The 20,558-nt window shown below is 43.3% G+C and overlaps 4 protein-coding genes across 6 annotated transcripts in view; 2 read left to right on the top strand and 2 right to left on the bottom strand.

Annotated features, from left to right (window-relative positions):
• The first annotated feature begins 115 nt into the window (after nucleotides 1–115).
• On the top strand, nucleotides 116–3,429 carry LOC114858688 (bactericidal permeability-increasing protein-like). Its single transcript, XM_055510269.1, has 7 exons — nucleotides 116–671; nucleotides 835–931; nucleotides 1,155–1,286; nucleotides 1,487–1,639; nucleotides 1,744–1,838; nucleotides 2,109–2,200; nucleotides 2,492–3,429. The coding sequence occupies exons 1-7, from the start codon at nucleotides 572–574 to the stop codon at nucleotides 2,813–2,815; spliced, it is 993 nt and encodes a 330-aa protein (XP_055366244.1). The 5' UTR covers nucleotides 116–571; the 3' UTR covers nucleotides 2,816–3,429.
• Nucleotides 3,430–3,476: 47 nt separating this feature from the next.
• Nucleotides 3,477–7,581, bottom strand: LOC114858780 (PRELI domain containing protein 3B-like). Of its 3 annotated transcripts, none has more exons than XR_008695173.1 (7): nucleotides 7,317–7,581; nucleotides 6,155–6,323; nucleotides 5,981–6,070; nucleotides 5,437–5,507; nucleotides 5,140–5,242; nucleotides 4,865–5,032; nucleotides 3,477–4,765 (listed from the first exon to the last, which is right to left on the bottom strand). XR_008695173.1 is itself a non-coding variant. In XM_029156352.3 (6 exons), the coding sequence occupies exons 1-6, from the start codon at nucleotides 7,346–7,348 to the stop codon at nucleotides 4,916–4,918; spliced, it is 582 nt and encodes a 193-aa protein (XP_029012185.1). In that variant the 5' UTR covers nucleotides 7,349–7,577; the 3' UTR covers nucleotides 3,477–4,915. The 3 variants fall into 3 exon arrangements, 1 of the variants encoding a protein (XP_029012185.1); XR_008695174.1 differs by having other exon boundaries at nucleotides 3,477–4,768; XM_029156352.3 differs by having other exon boundaries at nucleotides 3,477–5,032; nucleotides 7,317–7,577.
• Nucleotides 7,582–7,863: 282 nt separating this feature from the next.
• Nucleotides 7,864–9,223, top strand: atp5f1e (ATP synthase F1 subunit epsilon). Its single transcript, XM_029156353.3, has 3 exons — nucleotides 7,864–8,022; nucleotides 8,366–8,490; nucleotides 9,029–9,223. The coding sequence occupies exons 1-2, from the start codon at nucleotides 7,991–7,993 to the stop codon at nucleotides 8,487–8,489; spliced, it is 156 nt and encodes a 51-aa protein (XP_029012186.1). The 5' UTR covers nucleotides 7,864–7,990; the 3' UTR covers nucleotide 8,490; nucleotides 9,029–9,223.
• A 44-nt stretch (nucleotides 9,224–9,267) lies between these two features.
• si:dkey-11f4.7 (piezo-type mechanosensitive ion channel component 2) overlaps nucleotides 9,268–20,558 on the bottom strand; it is a 21,229-nt gene continuing 9,938 nt past the window's right edge. The window contains exons 19-56 of the mRNA XM_029156354.3: nucleotides 20,521–20,558; nucleotides 20,310–20,342; nucleotides 20,051–20,163; nucleotides 19,637–19,812; nucleotides 19,370–19,546; nucleotides 19,116–19,280; nucleotides 18,777–18,977; nucleotides 18,488–18,692; nucleotides 18,309–18,410; nucleotides 18,053–18,218; nucleotides 17,726–17,969; nucleotides 17,521–17,617; nucleotides 17,167–17,326; nucleotides 16,840–16,929; nucleotides 16,589–16,677; nucleotides 16,368–16,433; nucleotides 16,178–16,290; nucleotides 15,972–16,092; nucleotides 15,783–15,857; nucleotides 15,491–15,657; nucleotides 15,209–15,405; nucleotides 14,963–15,124; nucleotides 14,485–14,811; nucleotides 14,137–14,395; nucleotides 13,856–14,044; nucleotides 13,549–13,741; nucleotides 13,325–13,457; nucleotides 13,099–13,246; nucleotides 12,800–13,014; nucleotides 12,551–12,709; nucleotides 12,232–12,379; nucleotides 11,963–12,151; nucleotides 11,676–11,768; nucleotides 11,420–11,589; nucleotides 10,934–11,050; nucleotides 10,684–10,763; nucleotides 10,291–10,516; nucleotides 9,268–10,137 (exon numbers count right to left, since the gene is read on the bottom strand). The exon at nucleotides 20,521–20,558 is cut by the window's right edge and continues 4 nt beyond it. Of these exons, the coding sequence (XP_029012187.1) occupies nucleotides 9,882–10,137; nucleotides 10,291–10,516; nucleotides 10,684–10,763; nucleotides 10,934–11,050; nucleotides 11,420–11,589; nucleotides 11,676–11,768; nucleotides 11,963–12,151; nucleotides 12,232–12,379; nucleotides 12,551–12,709; nucleotides 12,800–13,014; nucleotides 13,099–13,246; nucleotides 13,325–13,457; nucleotides 13,549–13,741; nucleotides 13,856–14,044; nucleotides 14,137–14,395; nucleotides 14,485–14,811; nucleotides 14,963–15,124; nucleotides 15,209–15,405; nucleotides 15,491–15,657; nucleotides 15,783–15,857; nucleotides 15,972–16,092; nucleotides 16,178–16,290; nucleotides 16,368–16,433; nucleotides 16,589–16,677; nucleotides 16,840–16,929; nucleotides 17,167–17,326; nucleotides 17,521–17,617; nucleotides 17,726–17,969; nucleotides 18,053–18,218; nucleotides 18,309–18,410; nucleotides 18,488–18,692; nucleotides 18,777–18,977; nucleotides 19,116–19,280; nucleotides 19,370–19,546; nucleotides 19,637–19,812; nucleotides 20,051–20,163; nucleotides 20,310–20,342; nucleotides 20,521–20,558 (5,859 nt within the window). The 3' untranslated portion in view covers nucleotides 9,268–9,881. The remainder of the gene's footprint in view (nucleotides 10,138–10,290; nucleotides 10,517–10,683; nucleotides 10,764–10,933; nucleotides 11,051–11,419; nucleotides 11,590–11,675; nucleotides 11,769–11,962; nucleotides 12,152–12,231; nucleotides 12,380–12,550; nucleotides 12,710–12,799; nucleotides 13,015–13,098; nucleotides 13,247–13,324; nucleotides 13,458–13,548; nucleotides 13,742–13,855; nucleotides 14,045–14,136; nucleotides 14,396–14,484; nucleotides 14,812–14,962; nucleotides 15,125–15,208; nucleotides 15,406–15,490; nucleotides 15,658–15,782; nucleotides 15,858–15,971; nucleotides 16,093–16,177; nucleotides 16,291–16,367; nucleotides 16,434–16,588; nucleotides 16,678–16,839; nucleotides 16,930–17,166; nucleotides 17,327–17,520; nucleotides 17,618–17,725; nucleotides 17,970–18,052; nucleotides 18,219–18,308; nucleotides 18,411–18,487; nucleotides 18,693–18,776; nucleotides 18,978–19,115; nucleotides 19,281–19,369; nucleotides 19,547–19,636; nucleotides 19,813–20,050; nucleotides 20,164–20,309; nucleotides 20,343–20,520) is intronic.

The following is a 20,558-nucleotide window of genomic DNA, read 5'->3' on the forward strand; positions in this document are numbered from 1 at the left end:
TGTGGAAACACTGACACTGACATCATTCAGGTTGTTTAGCAACCAGGAAAATAAAAACTAATCATACTTTTTGAAACTTGCAGTTTGATTAACTGTTCAGATTATAACTGTTTATTTTTGGTTAATGCTTGCACAATAGAAAGTCAACTAATAATCAGTAGCCAAGGTGACTTGATTGTAGCTGTTGGAAAACAACAACAAAAATTTAAAATAGATGCAACATTAAGAAAAAGAGGGAGAAAAATGATTATGACCCAGGGTCATTTAAATGAACCGGTCAAATCACGAGACTAAATGTGGAATATCTGGTCAGCACAGGCAGGACATAACCAGAAAGAAGCTTCCTCTTCCCACAAACACAATAATGCATCCACCAACACAGCGGTCTGATTCATTTCATGCTACAGACGACAAAAGCTTGCAACACATAAAGCATCTGTCAGTAGGACAAGGGTGAGGAGCTGTGTCACCCGGTCTCCATCAGTGAGCAACACTAGAACCAAACTACACCAGACTGTGGTTTGACCTTGCAGATTAAAGTCTGTGCAATTTGGAGGTGACAGGAAGCAACATGCTGCCGTCTGTGCCGGTAGTTCTCATGCTCCTCAGTTGCACATGTGGAGAAAACCCTGCAATACAGTTCACCCTGACCGACAATGGACTTCACTATGGTGAGCGCTGAGTCACCCTCCTGTTCTACACACCTTCTACAAGGACCTGCATTAGCTGAAAGCTACTCAAGTCTTCATAGCAGCAAAATCTATGTATATATTTAAAACATGTTTCATTAAAATTAATTTAAATTTTAAAAAATTTTAATAAAATCTTTTTTAGCAAAGCATAAAGGCGCCGACTGGATTCAGGAGAAACCTGACGTCAGTGGTGAAGTGTCCATGGGCTTGTTGGGCAGCATTGACTACACACTGTCAGAGTAGGACGACATCACACATCGTTTTGTTATTTTGGCTTCAAATATCAGAGTTTAAGCTCAAGTTTAAGATCCCCTCCTCAGAGGTTACATAACTTCAGAATGACTCATCAGCCTGTATATTCTTGCACAGTCTAATAACTGAATTGCATGCATTTATACTTTTACATTGCTACTCCAGCTGGGTCTTTATTAACACCTGCCGTTGTTTCCTGGCGTCTTCTAGCATGACTGTAACAAAGTGTGACCTTCCTGAGCCGTCTGTTGAGTTTTACCCCGACGCCACCGGGTTGAAAACCTCCATCTCAGACCTCAGTGTGGCACTGACTGGCAGCTGGTCCCTCCACTTTAGCTGGATGTGAGTTTCCTCTCTCCTAAATGGAAACACAATGATCTTATATTTCAATTTAGCAGATGTGACCAAGCTGGTACAAGAAAGCCAATAGTGGAAGACAGCAGTCGGTCCAACATGGATAGCCTGACAGATATTCAGCGTTTTATATCAAAACCATCACCAGAACCACACTTTACTGACTTGTTTGTGTTGTGTATTTTCAGACATGACGGGGGATCCTTCGACATGGCTGTGTTCCAGGTGGACGTGACGTCCGTAGTGAAGCTGGGGAAGGATTCAGACGGACGTCTGTCCGTCACCAGCGTCAGCTGCGATGCTGAAGTGGGAGACGTGGCCCTGCAGTTTGGTGGAGCCAGGTACAGTAGGAAGGAATGAGGAGGTGATGCCCAGAAGTGACACTGGTGAAAATTTAACAATGCGTTTTCTGTTCTTTCTCTTTTCTTTCATATTTTGTCAACAGCTGGATCTTTGATCATGTTGTGGAACAGTTCAAGGGACGAATCCGCAGTGAAATAAGAAAAAGAGAGAGTGTTTCTACATGTGTGACGTGTATGAGTAAAGACTTTTATAGTATATCGTATAATAATCAGGTGGAACGCATTGTAAAGAGGTTTGGCCTCCCCAGATCTGCTCCAGTGTGAGGGAAGCGATAGTAAAGTTAGAGCACCATCTACAGGCCAAGAACGGTAACGCAGCAGGCTTTTTCATTTAGGTTTAAAAAAAATAAGAATGTAGAGATAACTATTAGACAAAAAACTACTCTACTTTCATTTCACCAGAGACAACCAGATGATTGAGTCACTTACTCATTTGTATTGTATTCAGTTTCTTTTGACGTGGACCCAGTTCTCAGGCTTGACCTCCCTCTCACTGGCCAACCTGTCATTGAAGCTTCCAGTCTGACACTGGGTCTTAAGGTATAGACACATTCTAGACAGTTGCTGCTGTTGTCACTGTCAACCTGTTATTACAAATTAAGAGGATCTCATTTACATTATGAAAGATTTTATACAGTTCATGATATAATGTTATCACGTGAGTGTATGTAACAAATTAGGCAATGAATGCGAAACATTTATAAACTTCTGAATATTTATCATGATCATCATCATATAATTTATCTGTAGGAGTAGAAACTAGTTGATATAAGTAATTAAACTACTAACAAAAAAACAAATGACAACTGTTTTCTGCGTTTAAGAGGGGAGTTCTATAGCATCAGAACTCACACGGATCCTCCCTTTACGGCCCAACCGTTCACACTGCCTGAGCAGCAGGACTACATGCTGACACTGGGTCTGTCTGAATTCACGCTCAACTCCGCCTCGTGTGGATACTACACAGCTGGAGTGCTGCAGACCACCATCGACGACAGCATGGTGAGAATCAGCAGAATTGGGGATGAAGGAGGAACCAAAGCTCGGTGTAGAGTTCTGTGGTTAATGTCCTGTCAGATACTTCAACACCTCCACATGCATCTGAACACCAGCGTGGTCGGGCTCCTCATTCCTCAGGTGTGCATTCATATCTAGGTTACATTTGAAGACGACATATTAAAATGTCCCCTGACTTTAGTGTTTTTTCATTTCTTTTTTTGTCCCCCCTCCGTTTCCTCTCTGGCTGTTTTCATGTTACTAGATGAATAGATTAAACATTCTTTCTCTCTCAGCTACTTCAATTCTGCACAACGACAGTACAGCTTGAAAAAACTACCAATACAACAGATGTTCACTGACAAAAAAACCTTAACCATTACCATGTAATGACATTAAAAACTGAAATGAAATGAGCCATGAGTATTTTAGTATCCATATTCATCCAATTCTGTCTCACTTCTACAGTTTCATTAAATGCTGCACATCTATAAACAATAGGTCTCAGTTGGACTTCAAATCCTATCAGCCCCTCTGGTCCTGAATGTCTGAATATGAAATAAATATTCATATTTATTTCATATATCAGACATATAAAAATAATAAAATAAAAACCGATGCCATATAAGTCACTTTATTACCACCATAGTCAAACAATGACATCCCTATTTTAAAACATCTTCAGCACTGTTCAGGTTAAAATACATGTTCACATTCTTAGAATGTAACAACCACCAGAATATAAATATTAACCTATTTACAGCCACTGATCCTAAAATCAAAGTCAGTTTTATTGTCAATACCACTTCATGTGCTAGACATGCAGGGAACCAATGTGGTGTCACTGACTGCGACCAGAGTCAGTAGATTTTAAATAGAATCATCCTCAATCGGATGATACACAATTCATTAAGCTATTTACGAGGACACGGTAAAAATATGAGCTTTACTTTGGATGTAGGAGTGAAACACTGAAGCTGTAACATTGAAATATGTAGTTTTTCCCTTCTATGTAAACTTCAGACGCATGATGCTGTATTTAACCAAATATCTAGAAAATGGGGATGAAAGAGATTTTCTCCAAGTCATTATGTCCCCAGAAGGAAACTGAACAAGGTAGATTTTTACACCTGAGAGCTGAGATTGGTATGAAAAGCATAAGATCTGCACAACCAGTAAAGCTAAAAAAAAAAAAAATACCAATACAACAACAACAGACGTTGTTAATGACATTAAAAGCTGGTCAGAACCTGGGGAGTGGGTACGTTCACCATGTTCAGAGTAAAGTTTATGTTGGCACATTTAGTGATCCTGAACGCAACACATTAGACACTGGTGCTTTTCACCAAGTGCACATGCTGGAAATGAGTCAACTATTCAAGTATCCACATTCATATTCTGCAACACTCAAACAGCACATGGGCAGTATAAAATAAATATGACAAAAAGAGACCAAGAGATGAAATAGAATCACTATACGAAACTAACATGTGGGCAAAGGTCCAACATCCCGACAGATCTGAGAGTTCTAGTAAAATCAAGGTTTGCCTCACTACTTCTACAGTTTCATTAAATGCTGCACATCTATAAACAATAGGTCTCAGTTGGACTTCAAATCCTATCAGCCCCTCTGGTCCTGAACGACTTAATATGAACTGTTTTGGACCCAAATTTCTTGCAGCTCCTTAATCCGTGCTCCGATCACACAGTGACAAGAGCTGTGCTCCCTGTGAGCTCCACCCTTATGATAAACACACCTTTCAAATAAACACTAATGATATTTCTTTTGTTTTCAATGTGACTGTAACAGTGCATTCAAATAAAAAGAAGCCCCAGGATATAGGTTGCTCATTATCTGATCTTAAGGGGCAGTGGAAAGAACACCGTGGAGAATATGTACAATTGATTACAGCCACTTTTTGGTTGTTAGAATTAAGAAAGAGGAGACTGATGATGTCATGTGGAGGCACAGTGTGAATAAAAGAAGAAAAGACATTATACATGATCACAAGAAGTAGTCCTGTGAGCTTCAAGTGCAGTTCCATTCAACCCTGTTTGTCTTTTGAACCCATCCCAACTCAAGGTTCACTGCTCTCAGCAAGAATCAAGCTGCTGAGGAAGAACAAAACAGTTGAGTTCTTGTAACTAAAACCACATACATAGTTAGGGCCAGTGGATGGAACGGTTAGGCTGTGCTGGCAAACGTACACTCCTGTGGCAAGTGTCTGAGAAGTCCATCGATTCATTGGAAGGCCGCCATCATTTATCTGCAACAGCTGCCGCCATAGACGACCGCATCGTACCACAAGCAGTCGCTGCCAGCTCCTCGATTTCTGTGTTTAATCGCGTGATGACCCACTCCATCGCCTCTCGTCCCTGAGACACAAAATACACTCAGTGAACATTTTCTGTATTAAAGACAATCAATGATTACAACATTTACAACAATGTTGTAATCGAAGAATTTTTTAATGTGGCTTTACCTTGCTGGCATTGACAGAAATAGTTTTGGCCATGAGACCTTCGAGGTAGCTGCTTAGACTGACACCTTTGACACTGATCAGAGCCTCTTGTGTCAACACAGTCCTGAATACAGTCACATAAAAAAAAGTTACAAACACAAATCTGTTTTCTTTTGTACATTTCTGTAATGAACCCATTAACATCTCGCCAAGAGAAAGAACAACCTCTTCAATATTAGCAACTGAGCTACAAAAGACCTTAAACCTAATTACAAACATATGACTTTGTAAGAATGGCTTTTTGTAAAGAATACTTACTTTTCGGGATCTTGTGGATGTGGCTTGTATGTCAACTTCTCATCCACAGATACCAGGTTAGTAAAAGAGATCTATTTAGACAAGTCAAGAAGAATTTGGATTTACAACACATGAAGTAGGTAAATAGTCAATAATCTATAAGTCTAGATCTTTAACATCCCACGTCAAGTCAAAGCTCAATTTTACCTAAGATCAGTCATCCTGTTTTATAAGCATAGCATTCATTTATCCTCTACTTTTGTTCACAACATGAAACTAGCTACACAGTAAGTGAAAGCCTGTGACTACTTAATTAACATCAGGCACCAGAAACTGACTGAGGAATTTAGGTTACTGGACTGCTGCTGGACTGAAAATACTTTTGTAAAGCTTCTTTTTATCATGTTGCTGAACATTTTGAACTCACAGAAAGACCAGTAAAAGTGTGAACAGATGGATGTTTTTTCCCCCTTTAATGAAAGCTTGCTCATTCGGTCCTATGTGCTGGAGTTGGGAGTTGTAAAATGTGCCGATTAGCTGTGATCTCAAAATCACCAATACTCACATTTGTAGATTTGAGCTCAAAGGTCTTCTGTTTGGGGTCCACTACTGAATGCTCCTGAACATAAGTGCATGTTCTTGTTGCACCAATGATCTGCAAGAAAAGTTTCATAATTGCTTATCTAAAAAGTTCAACAATTTACCAGAAATTCATGTAAACTTATGGTATTTAACTTACAGAGTTGGCCATGGCCGGGAGCCCCCACTCTGTGCTGAGCAGCCTGGTGCTGTGCAACCGCCCCTCTGTGTCCACATTTCTGTTTAGGACGTCAACGCCGAACACACTGGGATTCATGGGGTTGGGGTATTTCTGCATCGCTGCTTTGGTCACCGTCTCCCACGGGTGGCTGTTAAAACCAATAATGGCATTAGGACTTACTTTTATTGTCCTGTACATAAATGTATGTTAGTGTTAACCAACTGCAGTCAGTCGTTTAGTTACTGAGATAATGCATCTTAATATCACAACTGTTTTTATGCACGTTCTACAGCGTGTACGTGAGCTTATAACACAACGTTTTGATTTTACAAGTCAGAAATTCGCATGCTTCACTGTCCCGAATACAAAGCGGCCCTAGCAGCAGACAGACGCCGGGGGAGGAGGAGGAGGAGGCACGCCCCCTCCGCAGCGCACCAACATCATACAGTAGATCCGTCTGGAAACTCTAGAAATAAATAACAACGTTCTGCCCGCTAACACGCTTCAAACGCTTTGGTCGAAATGACGAAGAATAAATAGACGGATGAATGTGGCGCTTGTGTTTGCCGCAGAAAACATCGCGTCCGACGGAGTCCGTTATGTAACGTGTAATGCTCACGACCGTTGCATACACTTGCAGTTTACTCTAACTGCGCCGAGATTGGACCAAAAAACGCTCAGTTATTGCCAACATGTGAGTTAGAAGTCGAGGGAGTCGAGGGTTTTCCAATAATTAGAATTTCGCGGATAAGTTAGCTGCGAAGCTAGATGCTAGCGGCTAGCCAAAAAGTTAACTTAGCTAACGGTGGCTAGTAGGAGCGGTTTTAATTAACTAACCGCACACAAAGTGACACATGACAAACTGGGATCCCTTTGTTCTTAACCTTAAGAACAAACAACACATGGAGATGACGTTTAATCATTAAATGGGGCGGCTGTTGTTTACCCCAAGTTGTTGGGCAACGTTACCGTAACCTTTGTGTGAAGTTATTTCGCTCGTGTTTAACCTTAGCAGCGACGGACGCTAGCGGCTGCACCCACACAGTCTTAGACAACCAGCAGAAAACATCCACACGAGCTAAACTTTACTACTCGGTAAACTGATCCTACAAGTCGTCGTCGCGCACACCGGACTACTCACTTGAAAATGTGCTCTGACGCCCAAATCTTCATTTTCACAGGGTTTTCTTTGTAAGAGCTCGGGAGCCGGTGACTAGTGACAGCGTGACCGGAGCGCGGAAGGAGGAAAGGCGTGAAGGAGACACTCTTAACGGAGACTGAGCGCCGACACGCCCCCTACTGGGCGAGACCGCAGCTGCGCGCCGTCTTCCAGAACAATCTCTTCCAGAACAATACGATCCTTTATTTATTTATTTTAAACATGTTGCACAACTGATGTTACAACTAGCAGATTTACCCATAAACTGCAATTTGAGATACTTGTACCTCACTGTCCGTTTTTACTTCTCCTACCCCTCACCCAATTCAGAGGAAATGTAGTCTGTAGTTATGTTACAATTGTAGATTATCCAACAAAAGTTGACTGTCATTTTTTAAATTAGCAATAACGATGAGCTGAACAAGGGCAAACAGATGCATCTGGATATAATGAGTAAATTTGTTGTGAAGTAAATTGAGTAAATTTGTTTCTATGGCATTTGTGGAAATGCCGTAGAAAAGAGGCGGGTCATGTTGCTTTAACACATGTCAATCATAACCGTGCTATGTTCTTATTGGGTGAGAGAAAAATCAGCGTTCTAAAACAACGTCATCACGCACGGACCGATCTGTCCTTGAGGTCACAACACAGGCAAGATGGTCGCATACTGGAGACAGGCAGGCTTAAGGTAAAAACAAATAATAGGGGAATATTGTTTTTGAACCTTTGTTTTGTAGCCAGTAATGACTTATTAGACTTAGTAATGATTTTGGCCAATGTGCTGTAAAATAAATTGCAACGCTCTGATTTTACCAGGGCTATTGCTACAGTGCTAGCTTGTGTTAGCCTTGTCATTCATGCCTTAACGTTACTCATGCTATCGCTAACGTTTACTAATAACTGTACAATACGTGACTAGTTCTGATATTGCATTAAACATAACCGTTGGTAGTGAAGACACAGCTGAGCCCTTCTCGTTAGCTGTATCGGTTGCCGTTTAGCTTGCGGCTAACGTTTGTCCTTCTCTGCAGCTACATCCGCTTCTCCGCTATCTGCGCTAACGTGGTGCGGGCTGCGCTGAAGCCGCAGTTCAAAACCGAAGCACTAAGGGCCGCAGAAGCCAACGTCAAAGTCGTAAAGCCCAAAGCGGCATAGCGTAAGTTCAGCTTGTCTTTTACGGCGTGTTAAGACTTTCGCCAATACAATATGTACATACATTGAAATATCCAACTTGTGCATTTAGTGGTAACCGCAGCAATTTTATACAGAAAGACAATTGGGACACTGATATATACACAACTGATTTCAGAGCAACGCATGATTCATTACTAATGCACAAACATTTTACTTTCTGGGCATAACAATCTGCACTGTTAATGCCACTTGGAATGAACACAAAATATGAAGACCTTTGAGTTTATTTATATTTATTCAAGTGTTTAATTAGCAGCTTGTGTCTGTTGTTGTTGTGGGACACGTTGGCCCCCATGAATGAAGAGCAAGGTATTAAGCCTCCTTTGAAAAACATGGACTTTTTTTCTAAACTACAAGTTTTTTGTATGTTTCAGTTATCTAAATTGCATAGTAATGTGTAAAATCTTAACACAGGGGTTAATAGAATCCGTCATAACCGCATGCACTTTGTTCATCAGGACATTTTAGGTTATGGTTTTTCTTCTTTTCTGTGTCTTTAGGATGCGAGACCATAATGTAGATAGTTTTTCCTGGAGTTGTGAGGTCCAGTCACCGTCCTGTTCTACACAATGTCAAGAAAAGAGCTGGGGTTGGAGATGACTGATGACATCTGTCGCAGACTGGGGACCTGTGGAAATTTAATTGTTCCTTTCATTTGTAACTAAAATTGTATTAAAGATGAATGCCGTAAATAAGTTTTGTAAGTCTGTTTGTCTGGACAGAGTTACTGAAGCACTGTAGACACATTTTTATTTTTGATATCAATAATTATTAGTTATAGTAATACAGAAACATGGCAATTACAGAGGTATTTGTTGATCCATGAGTTTGTGGAAGTTAATTTTCTTAATCTTAATAATCTAGGTCTGAAAAATATAAAGGTATAGGCTTTACAGCAATAAAACCTCCCTAATCATTAAAAATTCATGCATTGCTCAGTGTTCACAAAATGAACTACTATACCAAATAACACAGGTTTCATACCAAATTGCTAATCTATCACACATTCTGTAAGTTGCCTGTATGCGGGACCTGTAAGAAATGTTTTCATTTAAAAACCTATTTGGATGGAATTAGTAAATGTAATACATTAGACATAATGATGTTCAGTGAATATTTAAAAGTAAATCTGCCAATAATTGGCTCACAGCCTGTTTTAGTTACATTTTAAAGTTCACTTCTATATACCGTACTTCATGATTTGTTAATACATTCAATGATTGGCTTGAAAAAAACATCAAATTTGAGTAAGATCATTACAATGAGCCCAGATCAAGATTTCTAGGCAGTTCTGAAGAGATTAGGTATCTTACTCATCCTATTCAATGTTCACAATGTCCAATGACCTGAACCCTAGCTGTCCTTCTTCTCTCTGGTCATCTTGATCATGGTCTCTGGCGATCTGTACAAGAAGATGAGTTTCTCAAACAATGTTTCCTCCAGCTCCATTTCTCCCGTCTCTCGCACCACAAAAATGTCTGTGCAGAGTTTTAGAACCCGATCCACACACGGCAGCTCCTCAAACATGATGGACCTGGAGATCCCGTTGAAAAACTCTCTGACGAACTTTCCAACTACCAGGACCACTGACATGTATAGGCCTACGATACTGTGGTGAAGGACAAAGGTAAGAGTGATCATGTAAGTCTGTGTACAATCAACAGTGAGACATAAAACCTAAATATTCAACCCCTAACAATCATCAGCACTTATGGAGTGAATGTATAATCACAACAAACCCGTTGTCAGTTTTGTTACGTACCCGTGTCCAGCCAGGAAGCCCAAGCTAGAAGGGCTGACTTTATCACTGAACACCACGATCTCTATACTGTGACACTTCCGCTCAGAGGAGGTGACGACTGGGGAGCATTCCTCCACCACCCACCACTGGTCAGCTTCTTTCTCTGACCCTCTGTTGACCTGTTTAAGTTTGATTGACATGGGCCGGAAGAACGACAATGCCTGGAGATCTGGGCGGTCTGAGTGCGCTAAAGGAAAGCACACCAGGGTTAAAGTGCAGGCAAGATTTAGTTGAATCTACAGTAAAATGAAATCTCTAGTTTAAAAAAAATCACTTTTTATTTGATTGCAATAGAAATGTGATTTACAAAGAAGAACCGTCTTCCATGAAGCATATGGTAGACTTTTTACTAACCTACTTTCATCCTGGTTGCCATTTTGGACTCAGGTCCTTTTGGACCCCTAATGAACTTTGGTAGAAGAGAGTTAATGAACCTACAGAAGAGAATAACTAAGATTAAAATTGTATTACATCAAACAATCATAGAAAAAATGTAAAGTAATCACAAATATCTGTAAATATACATTATTTATATATTTGAATGAATTTAAAATAATTCCATCACACTGTTCTTTAAGAATTAGAATTAAGTTAATTAACTCACACGGGTTTGCTGTTGTTTCCTTTCAGCATGTTCACAATCTCTTTCATCAAGCTCTGGTCCTGAAACTTCACAGTGTGTTCTCCCACAGTCTCTGCATTCATTGATATAGAGGCGTTCCTGAGGACAGCAGGAAGGGAGCGATGAATATGACACCTGGCAAACTTTAGTTCTATAAAATATAGTCAGTATAAATAACATAATCATTATAAAGTCACAAATGTGACATTGTGAGTCACATTTGACTAATTGAGAGAAACAGTGATGCCACTATACTTTAAATTGATTTGGAAAAAAATCAGAAATTTTTTAACATTAACTAAAAATTGAGAAAAACAATTTGAACCATGGTTTAATCATAAACTATGAAAGTAATTTTAAGTCTTTAAATATTTTAAAAATTCTTACATACTATTTGGGGTGAAGTCACCATGAACCATGACATTGACATAAACTATTTAGAAGGAAAATCTGTTGACACACACTGACCTGAGCAGCGTCCAGCGCAAGGTCATATATATGTGAGAGGAGTTGCTGAGTTCCTGGATCATAGCCTCTCGGCTGGCAGGGCTGATGCTCCACAGCAGACTGGCGTCACTCTTGATCTTAGCAACGGCAATGTCCTCAGCAAAGTAGTTCATAATGAACTGCATCGCAGACTGGGAGAGAAACAGACGAGGACTAAAGATCTGTCGTTTCAAAGAAAGTTTCCTGTTGTTGTTTTTCACAACAAAGAAAATCTTACTGGATGAGTAGCGTAGATTTTGGTGAGCCGGTTAAACCCATGTTCTGTGTATGGAACCAGGTTCTGCTCCTGGGCACTCATGGTAAAGAGAGGCTGTGAAAACACAAACGCATGAAGCACCAAAAACTAAAACACACTATCTTCATAGTTTATTAACTGTGCTGTTTTAATATGACATAGTACGACATTATAGTATGAATTGTTGAACCTATACAGTAGTTGAATACCACACATTTGTATATAATGTTCTTATGCTCAGACAAAAGTCCAGAAGAACCCATCCTGACCTCATATCCTGCAATGCTGAGCTGGATGGAGACGTCCACCGGCCGGTTGGTCACACCAGCTGCTGACTGGACCAGTGACATGAAAAGAAGTGGGAACCAGATGATTCCAATAAGAGCAAAGATCAGGAAGCCACCCATTCCATATTTTACCACCTTCTTCTTCTTCTGCCCTGGAGGGTGGGGGTATTTCTGTTGAAAGCAAAAACCTCACAAGTGAAGTCAAAGTTTGGAAGTTCAACTTTGGTACATGTTATAGCCGCTTCACATACTTTCTCAGACTCTCTCCAGCACTTGAGGACAAATATGTTTGCATAGATGTCCTCAACACAAATCCAACTGGACAGAGACAGAGTTGTGTCGGTCCAAACCCAGTCCATCACAGCTCGCAACTCAGTGAGGAAGGGAACGGAACGAAATCTGACAGAGGAAAGGGGACAATGAAACAAAACGTAGTTGGTTTGGTAAAAGCTCATTTAAATTAGCTTTAACCTTAAATAACACAGACTTTAATCAGAATCACTTTTCAACATTCTTTCTTGACTGAGCGTCCAATCATTTGTATTTATCAAAGCCAGGAGTGACTCGTACCCCTGGAATAGGAAAAGGTTGAGGTAGTTGTAGTGCTTGGTGAGGAAGTTGCCCAGGATGCGATTTGGGTAGCCACATTTGATCTGGTAGGCAGACAGACCAAAGTAGATACACTTCACAAAGTACCAGAGCTGAGCAATGGGGTTTCTGTTGAATCTCCTACAAGACAAAAAAGGAAGGCAATCAGTGAAAGCTAAGGCCTAAGAGAAGGGTTTTTGACTGTTGACCTTTGAAAATGTACAAGTGGACCTCTCAGTAACTCCAGGCAGGATGAAGAACATCCAGAAGTGGATGCCGAACACAAGCACCACCTGGAAAACACACTTTCCCAGCAGGGACTTCTTCAGATAAAGGGCCCGGTCTACTATCATGGTACCAAACTGGATCAGCAGCATAACCAGGAAGGCCTCTGGAACCTGGTCCTCCGACAGGGACTCTGTGATGTCGGCTGCTGCGGAGTATTTCTACAAAAAGACAAAGGTCGGACTGAGTGTGTCTCTTTTCACACACAGTTAATCAATTATGATAGGAAACACATTAGACTCTACCCCAAAAGCCCAGTATCCATATATGGTGACAATGAAGTTGACTACATCGATAAGAAACATGAGGGCGTAGACGTCGCACACAGGGCTGTAGTCTGGGTGGATGATGTCATAGAAGAACTGCCTTATGGGTAAGTAAATGTGAAGGCAACTGTGGACGAATGGGAGTTACTGTGTGAATATTCTACCAATATTAATGATATATAATATAATATGAACCCTGACACACATTTCTATGGCGGTGGCTTTGGCACGGAGCATCTTCTCCCTGATTTGCTGTCGCATCCTCTGCTTCCTGGTCAGTGGAGCCTTGTGGCGCTGCTGCCGCTTCTTCCTGCTGGAATGCCGTTTGGGCTTCACGTCTCCAAAGCAAAAAGATCAAACCAAAGACCGTCAGTGGAGTAGCAGGCGGAGGCGAACACGTTCTGAGGTTCTGAGGGAGGGGGTATTCACCGTCGCCTTCTGCAGAGTCTCTCTTTCGCCGGCAGAATATGGAGGTGGTGGAGGCGTAAATAGGGAGGAAGTTGAGCCGGCGCGGAGCTTTTTCCTTGTCCCCGCCTGTCATCTTCTTCTTGTCCACTTTCTTCTTCAGCTTCTTGAAGAAGTCGGGCATCTCGACCTCCTTGTTGTCCCACAGCCCGTGACACTGGACAGTCATAGAGACAAACAGGTTTTCATAGGGAAAACTAGCGGTGGAGGGTAGATTATATTTAAGTCAGCAGGAAATATAAAGGGCATTTTCACCTTTTTCATGTTTTACCTTAAGAATAGAGCGATGGAAAAAGAGCGCAAGCAGCTGAATGAGGTCAAAAAGGACGTAGCCGTCCTTCTTTTCCACGCCGACAATGTTGGGCAGGGCGAAGGGGCGCTCCGAGTTGATCCCTCGGTAGGCGGAGGTGGTCCAGGGAAAGAAACCGAACTGGAAAAAGTACTTCACCACAACATTCAGCTGAGAGAAACCCAGGGGAGAGAAAATCAGGCAAACAGCAGCAACAAGGGCCGAAAATCCTCCACACGTGTGCGCGGCGGCGAGTGACCGACCTCTGTGTAGATTATGGCCGTCATCCAGAAGCGCTTGGTGGGCCGGGGCACAGACAGCATGGCCCACAGGAAGATGAGGATGGGCAGGATGAGGGAGAGGAGCGAGGCGGACACGATGTGGTTGAGGATGATGACGAAGTAGCACAGCATCTCCGACTTGGACACCATGGTGTTGTAGAGAGCGAACAGCAGCTTGAGCGGCCGCGGCAGCGTCGCGAAGAAGGCGTCGGAATCGGAGATCTCCCCGTTTTCGAACATGCTGAAAGCGGGGTGGGAGAAAATGGGAGGAGGAAATGTGCTTGAATCAGGTTCTCAGAACGTGTAAAGACATTTCCGGTGGGGACTGACTTGTTAAGCAGCAGTTCGCTGGCAGTGAGGTTTCTTGTCTCTTGACTCAGTGGCCTGGGAGATTCTGGGAGGTCAAGACTCCTCTCTCCATCGCTCTCCCTGAACCCCAGTAAGGAGCATTCTGGGTTTTCAGCACCTTCGTCATCATCATCACCACCTTCTTCGTTGTCGCCCTGTTGTTGTTCCTGTTCCTGTTTTTCTCTCCTGACCTCAACATCTACGTCATGTTGCTCATTATTTTCATTCTGTGTCTCTTCGAGCTCCTTCTCAGCCTCCGGGTCTTCTTCCTGCTCATGGTCTTCTTTCTGTACGACACCATCTTCATGGCTTGTGAGAAAAGGAGGGAGGTATTTTAGCTTTTAGCATTGATGCTAATATGTATGAAACCCAAACGCACCCAGTCTAATCAAACTGTCAGATGGACCAATGTTAGCAAGTCTGAGTGCTTCTGTTGCTCAAACCAAAGATTTCACCTCACCTTGGTGGAAGTTCATCCGTGTCAAAAGACGTCAGGTCCATGTTGGCCGTTTTCAGGAGCTTCCGTCGGAGCTGGTCAGCAGCAGGCGGCACAGCAGGGGGCTCGTCCAGCTCCTCCTGCGTCGGCTGCCGGGTGCACAGCATCGTCTCATCCGTCAGGCAGCTGAAGGCAAGCAGGGGACATGTGCATGTGTATGACTGGCAGTCGGGACTTGGACACAAAGACAGAAATAGAGCAGAACGAGACCTGGAAACGCTGCTGCCCCACGACGCTTTGGAGGCCTGGTTCCTCAGCTTGGCATATTCATGGTGTGAGGAGTGGACGGAGGGGGGCGTGGAGGCAGGAGGCAGGTCATCCAGGTCGTCCTGAGACGACAGCGTGTTCTGACGGGACATCCGGTTCTCATAGAACTGCTTCACGCTGTCCTGGCTCACCTCTTTGCCCTGAAGAGCAGGAAACGACGTTACAGATGCAAATGACAGCGGTTTCCACGCTTCCTCCGCGCCGGTGCGGTGGCCCACTTCGCACCTTCTTTAGCTGCTGGTTCAGCAAAGCTCTCTCGAAGCGCAGCACTTTGGAAATGTTCAGGCTGTCTTTGCAGAACGCGTTCAGACCCTCCGTCACGTCGTCGAGCAGCGACTGAACGAACACCCAGCTGAACTTCAGGGTGCTGATGAGTCGCTGCAGAATGTTTTCTGCAAAGGCAGTCAGTGCAAACGTGTCAACACCAAACTTAATAACTTATTTCTGCTGTTTGCTTGCATTATAACAATAACATGAGAGGCAGGAATCTCGGTACGTCTGTGATTCCTGCTTTTACCTTTTTCCTCCTCTCCCTCCTCTTCCACAGTGCTTTCATCCAGCTCATCCTCACTAGAGTCACTTCTATCAGTGCCTGAAAAAAGACATTTTCATTGTTAAATACTCTCAGGAGCTGCTTTACAGTATATATGAATCATCTCCACAACTACTGGCCAGACTTAACAGTCTCATGATATAATGAACTGACTTTGCTGGCTCTGCAGCTCCCTCTTTGCCATCTTCTTCTCTTCTTTCTTTCTTTTCTTCTTCTCCTTCTTCACGTCCTTCAGAGCAGACTTGGAGCTGGTCACCCAGGCGTTATAGGCCAACTGACACAGTCACACACAAGGGCAGTTTAACATGAAACGGCTGTGTGTCGAGGTGGCGTGTCTCCGGCGTTGGACTGGCGCTCACCTGGAAGGCAGATTTCTTCTTCGGTGGTTCCTCCTCCTCCTTCTTCTCTACCGCTTCCTCCTCATCCTCATCGCTGTCGCTCTCAAACAGGTGATAGCCACAGTTGTTTTCCACTAAATTAAAAAGAACAGCGGCCAAATTATGGGACTGTAGAAACTGTGGAACCAACATCCATCATTTACACATTCACCTCCAGGCTTCGAGACCCAAGGCTTCCACCATTTTCCTGCATCTCTCTTTGCCTTTTCATCGTCATCTACAAAAAAAAATTCAATCTGTTGAACCTGTAGTTTGGGCAATGTTTTCTTTAATGCAGCATATATAAAAATAAAAATAACAAAATAATACAAACAGAATGAGAGGCTCAGGCTTGTTTATTCCTAATAGAAAGGAGGAACTCCCCTGTATTACCCAGGGTCACCTGCTCCTGGTCAGCAGCAGGGTCCGGTTTGTCTGCTGGTGCAGGGCGACCCTTCTGTTTAGATTTAATCTTCTCCATTCTACAAAAAGAAGTAATTCATGACTTTATAAAGAAATGTGGTAGAAAGTTGAACGCTTGTTGGATATTTTGTACACCCGACTGGAAAATATTTTGTACACGTGATTACTATGATACAGATCCATAGACAGATTTCATTAGTGTGGCATTTCTTGTGTCTTACTGTTTTTTCAGCGTCTGCACAGATTTCTTCTCCATCTCCAGTCGGGCTGCGACCTGCTTCTTCACCCTTGCCTCAAAAAGCTCAGCACCTCTAGAGAGACATGGGAAATAAGCATGAATGCCTTTAATTTATAACTGAAACTTCTAATTTACTTACTATTGCTACTTTTCTGCAATAAAATGCTTATTTTTGGGTTACTGTAGTTCAGTGGTGATAACTTCTTATTTTATGAATTGACCTAGTTACATACATGATGCCAAATATTTGGTTCATTCCACAGATAATAACACAGAGGGTCTCACATCTGCACAAGTAGAGGTTTAGTACCTGGAGGCCAATAACTTGGATGACTTGAGGTCAGACACCACGTAGAGGAAGTAGTAGCTGAGGAAGACCCTCCTCTGAGCCAACAGAACAGTAAAACAGATGGCGTCCCAGACGATGCCGGCCTCACCCTCCGGCAGCTCACACTCATCATCAGGATCAGCTAAAACACACAAGATAAAAGAAAGATGTTTAAAGACTACATAGTAACTACATTTACTCTTACCTTAAATATAAAACACAAAAACATTCTGCCCATTCATTTTATTCACACTGTAATTGTGAAAAAGGTTGTTCTTATCTTCACACGCATAGAAGGAAGAAAGCTGTCATTCATGCATCTTGACCTTTACTTACGGACATCGTAGCCTTTGATGGTGCAGAACATGCTGAAGGCCTGAATTAACCAGCAGCTATTCTTCAGAAGGCTCTCCAGGTAGGCGCAAGAGCCGAGCTGCTCCAAACAGCACCACAATGACAGAAACAGGCCATAAAACTACAAACAGTCCAACAAAGAACAAAAAGCTAAACCGCTTTAAGCATTAAATCATTTATGACTCACAGACAGAAGGTTCTTCATGGCGATCACAAAGCAGGTGTATCCGATGAGCCAGTCCCACAGTCGCAGGATGTACCTGACGGGCTGCATGAGCACGCTGCCTCCAAACAGCATGAAGTAAAAGCAGGCCACCAGGTAGCCCAGGCAGAAGATGTTGATCCGCGTGGTGCCGGTGATGAAGATGAGGCACAGCACCAGCCAGAAGAAGTAGCTGAACACAAACACCTTCACCATGTCCAGGTAACACCTGTGGAGCAGACAGGAGAAATGGAGAAATTATGACCGTATGAGAAATCCTGAGACTCACAGAACTGGGTTAACATTTCTAACCGGCAGTGTAGGAAGTTATTGACTGGTATGAACTGGTTGAAGGAGCACGGGTCCAGACTGCGGCTGATCTCCACGTTGTCGCCGGCCAGCAGGCGCACGGCTGCTCGGTTCTCCTCCTCAAACACGTGCCACTGCAGAGAGGAGCACAGCAGCAGGAGGTGGTCGTCTGCAGAGAGCAGGAGGAGAAACGGGCGGATGACGAAGGAGGAGGAGGAGGAGGCCAGCGACCATGAGAAACAACCCAAGGTGGACTCACAGAATATAAACAAAGGATTGGGTCTCATGGCAAAGTCGGGCAGGTAGAACCACTTGATGACGTTAGAGGTCAAAGGGTGAGCTGCAGTCCTCCAGGGGTAGTCTGACCAGCAGGAGAGCATGTGGTTAGTTGTGACCCTTTTTATACACACACCCTGCTGAGGATTAAAGCCTCCATACCCACACAGAAAGCGGGTGGGATGCCGGTGCAGAGCATGTACTGCAGCACCATGAAGCTCGCTGTGAAGCAGCAGTACTTAGGCCACACCTCCCCGATGGCCTTCCTGCGGCGCCGAGACAGCACGGCCAACAGGGCGCAGGAGTGGAGCAGGGCGTAGAAGTCCATCCTCTGGCCAATCACGTTGACCGCCACGATTAAACTGATCTAAGAGGATCAGTAAAGTAAAAGAGACGGTGCACGTTAAGATGGTGGTGTGACTTTGAATGCAACGTGTGTCTTAATAAGTACCTCAAGTCCGAATTTGTAGAAGAAGAAGTTGATGAAGTACTTGACGCAGGGCAGCACGCCGTGATCCAGGTGCTGCCTGGTGATGCCCTGAAAGATGATGCTGAAGGGCGGGGGCTTCAGGTCGTTATGGAGACGGAAGTAGAGCTGGTGGCGATGGACAGTAGCCTCAAACACGAGCAGCCCCAGCACCATCAGATGGTTCTATAAGGAAGAAAAGGTCAACTGGAACCAGAGACAAAAGTCCTTCACAAATGAACTGAGTCCTGTTGTACTTTTTATAAGAAGGAGGCAGCTGTCCCAGGTTGTGAAGGCTACAGTGAGTCAGAACTTGAATCCTACCCTGAGACAGGGAAGGATCCGGCCTTCACATTTACGCAGCGCCCCGCACCAGTACACAGGGTCCACGGGCTCAATGTAGAGAAGGGACCTCTTGAGCAGCTCCACCATGTTCCCCCTCAGATCCTCTCCAACGTCCAGGCTGGAGCTGTTGGAAGGCGTCAGGCCCTGAGGCACAGAAAGAGAGGGTTCAGCAAACGCCCGTACCTTAAAGTGCAAAGTGCATTGACCCTTGAAATGCAGCCGTGGGCACTCACAGCGGTGCAGTTTGAGGAGTAGTCACTGGGGTTGATGACTTTCAGCTGGTAAAACATTTTGCACACCACCATGACACACGCCCACACAGCAGAGATGCTAGAGGCCAAAGGTCGCAGGCGCGGAAACGGGAGCGCGAACACCCACAGGACCAGAAAGACTGAGTTCATCAGAGAAACCTGTCAACGTCGACACCCTGGTGTTAAAACACGGCTTGGTTTTAACCCACACACACACCTGAGCGGTCGCACACACGACAAACCTCCTACCTCCTGCAGGGACACCCAGATGATGCCGGACGACACTATTTTGAGGCTGTGCAGCTCCAGCAGCCTCCAGCTCAGCTCCTGGAGCTTGTGGAGTCCCATCAGAGTTTGAAAGGTGAGCAGAGACGCTCGGTCCACAATCACAAACCACTTGTTCTCCTGACTGCATGAAGCGGTTTCTAAGGAGCGCGTAGGAGGCAAATGGAAGCAAGGGAATGGAGCATGTCACTGTTTTAATAACATCGTAGTTATGTTATATTATTTGGCAAAAAAATACAAAGCACCTTGAATTATTTAAAAAAAAACATTGTTAATGTAAAATTTTGGGAGTGAAATTGAAAGTAATTTAAAATTATTAAGAACATTTAGTCAAGAATATGCTTCACTCGTCTTAATAATGGGAAGAGCTGTTATTACCTTCCTCTGTCGCCTCCTCCTGCTCCTCAGCTTCTTTCTCAGAGGACGTTTGCAGTCCAACGCTGTCCAGAGTTTCCTGACTCTTCCCGTTTCCCAGCTGTTCCTTCACAAGCCTGCAGTTAACAGAGCTAAGGGTTAATTATCAGAAAAATCCTATAGTCATTATTTTGAAATATATCTGATATCTGAACATATATCTCATGTTCCAAATAAGCAACATATAAGCAACATGCACAACATGTAGAAAGTAGAACTTTACCTTTTCTGTATTTTGTCAATGTTTTCTTTAATTCTGGAAATGAAAAAAAGACAGATGATGATGCAATAGTATATTTTGTATTTACTTTTGAAGCAGGTTCTTCCTTTAGGAAACATTGTGTTTACTAAATAACTGAGTTAGACGCAGTCAGTGATGATTGAGGCTTTGTGTGTGTGGAACAAACTATTTACAGATGAATATTGTGTCTTACGTTTCAGATATAACACTGAGTGAACTCCTGAGGTCCTC

The sequence above is a fragment of the Betta splendens genome, chromosome 7, assembly GCF_900634795.4.
Source record: "Betta splendens chromosome 7, fBetSpl5.4, whole genome shotgun sequence".
Classification (NCBI taxonomy): Eukaryota; Metazoa; Chordata; class Actinopteri; order Anabantiformes; family Osphronemidae; genus Betta; species Betta splendens.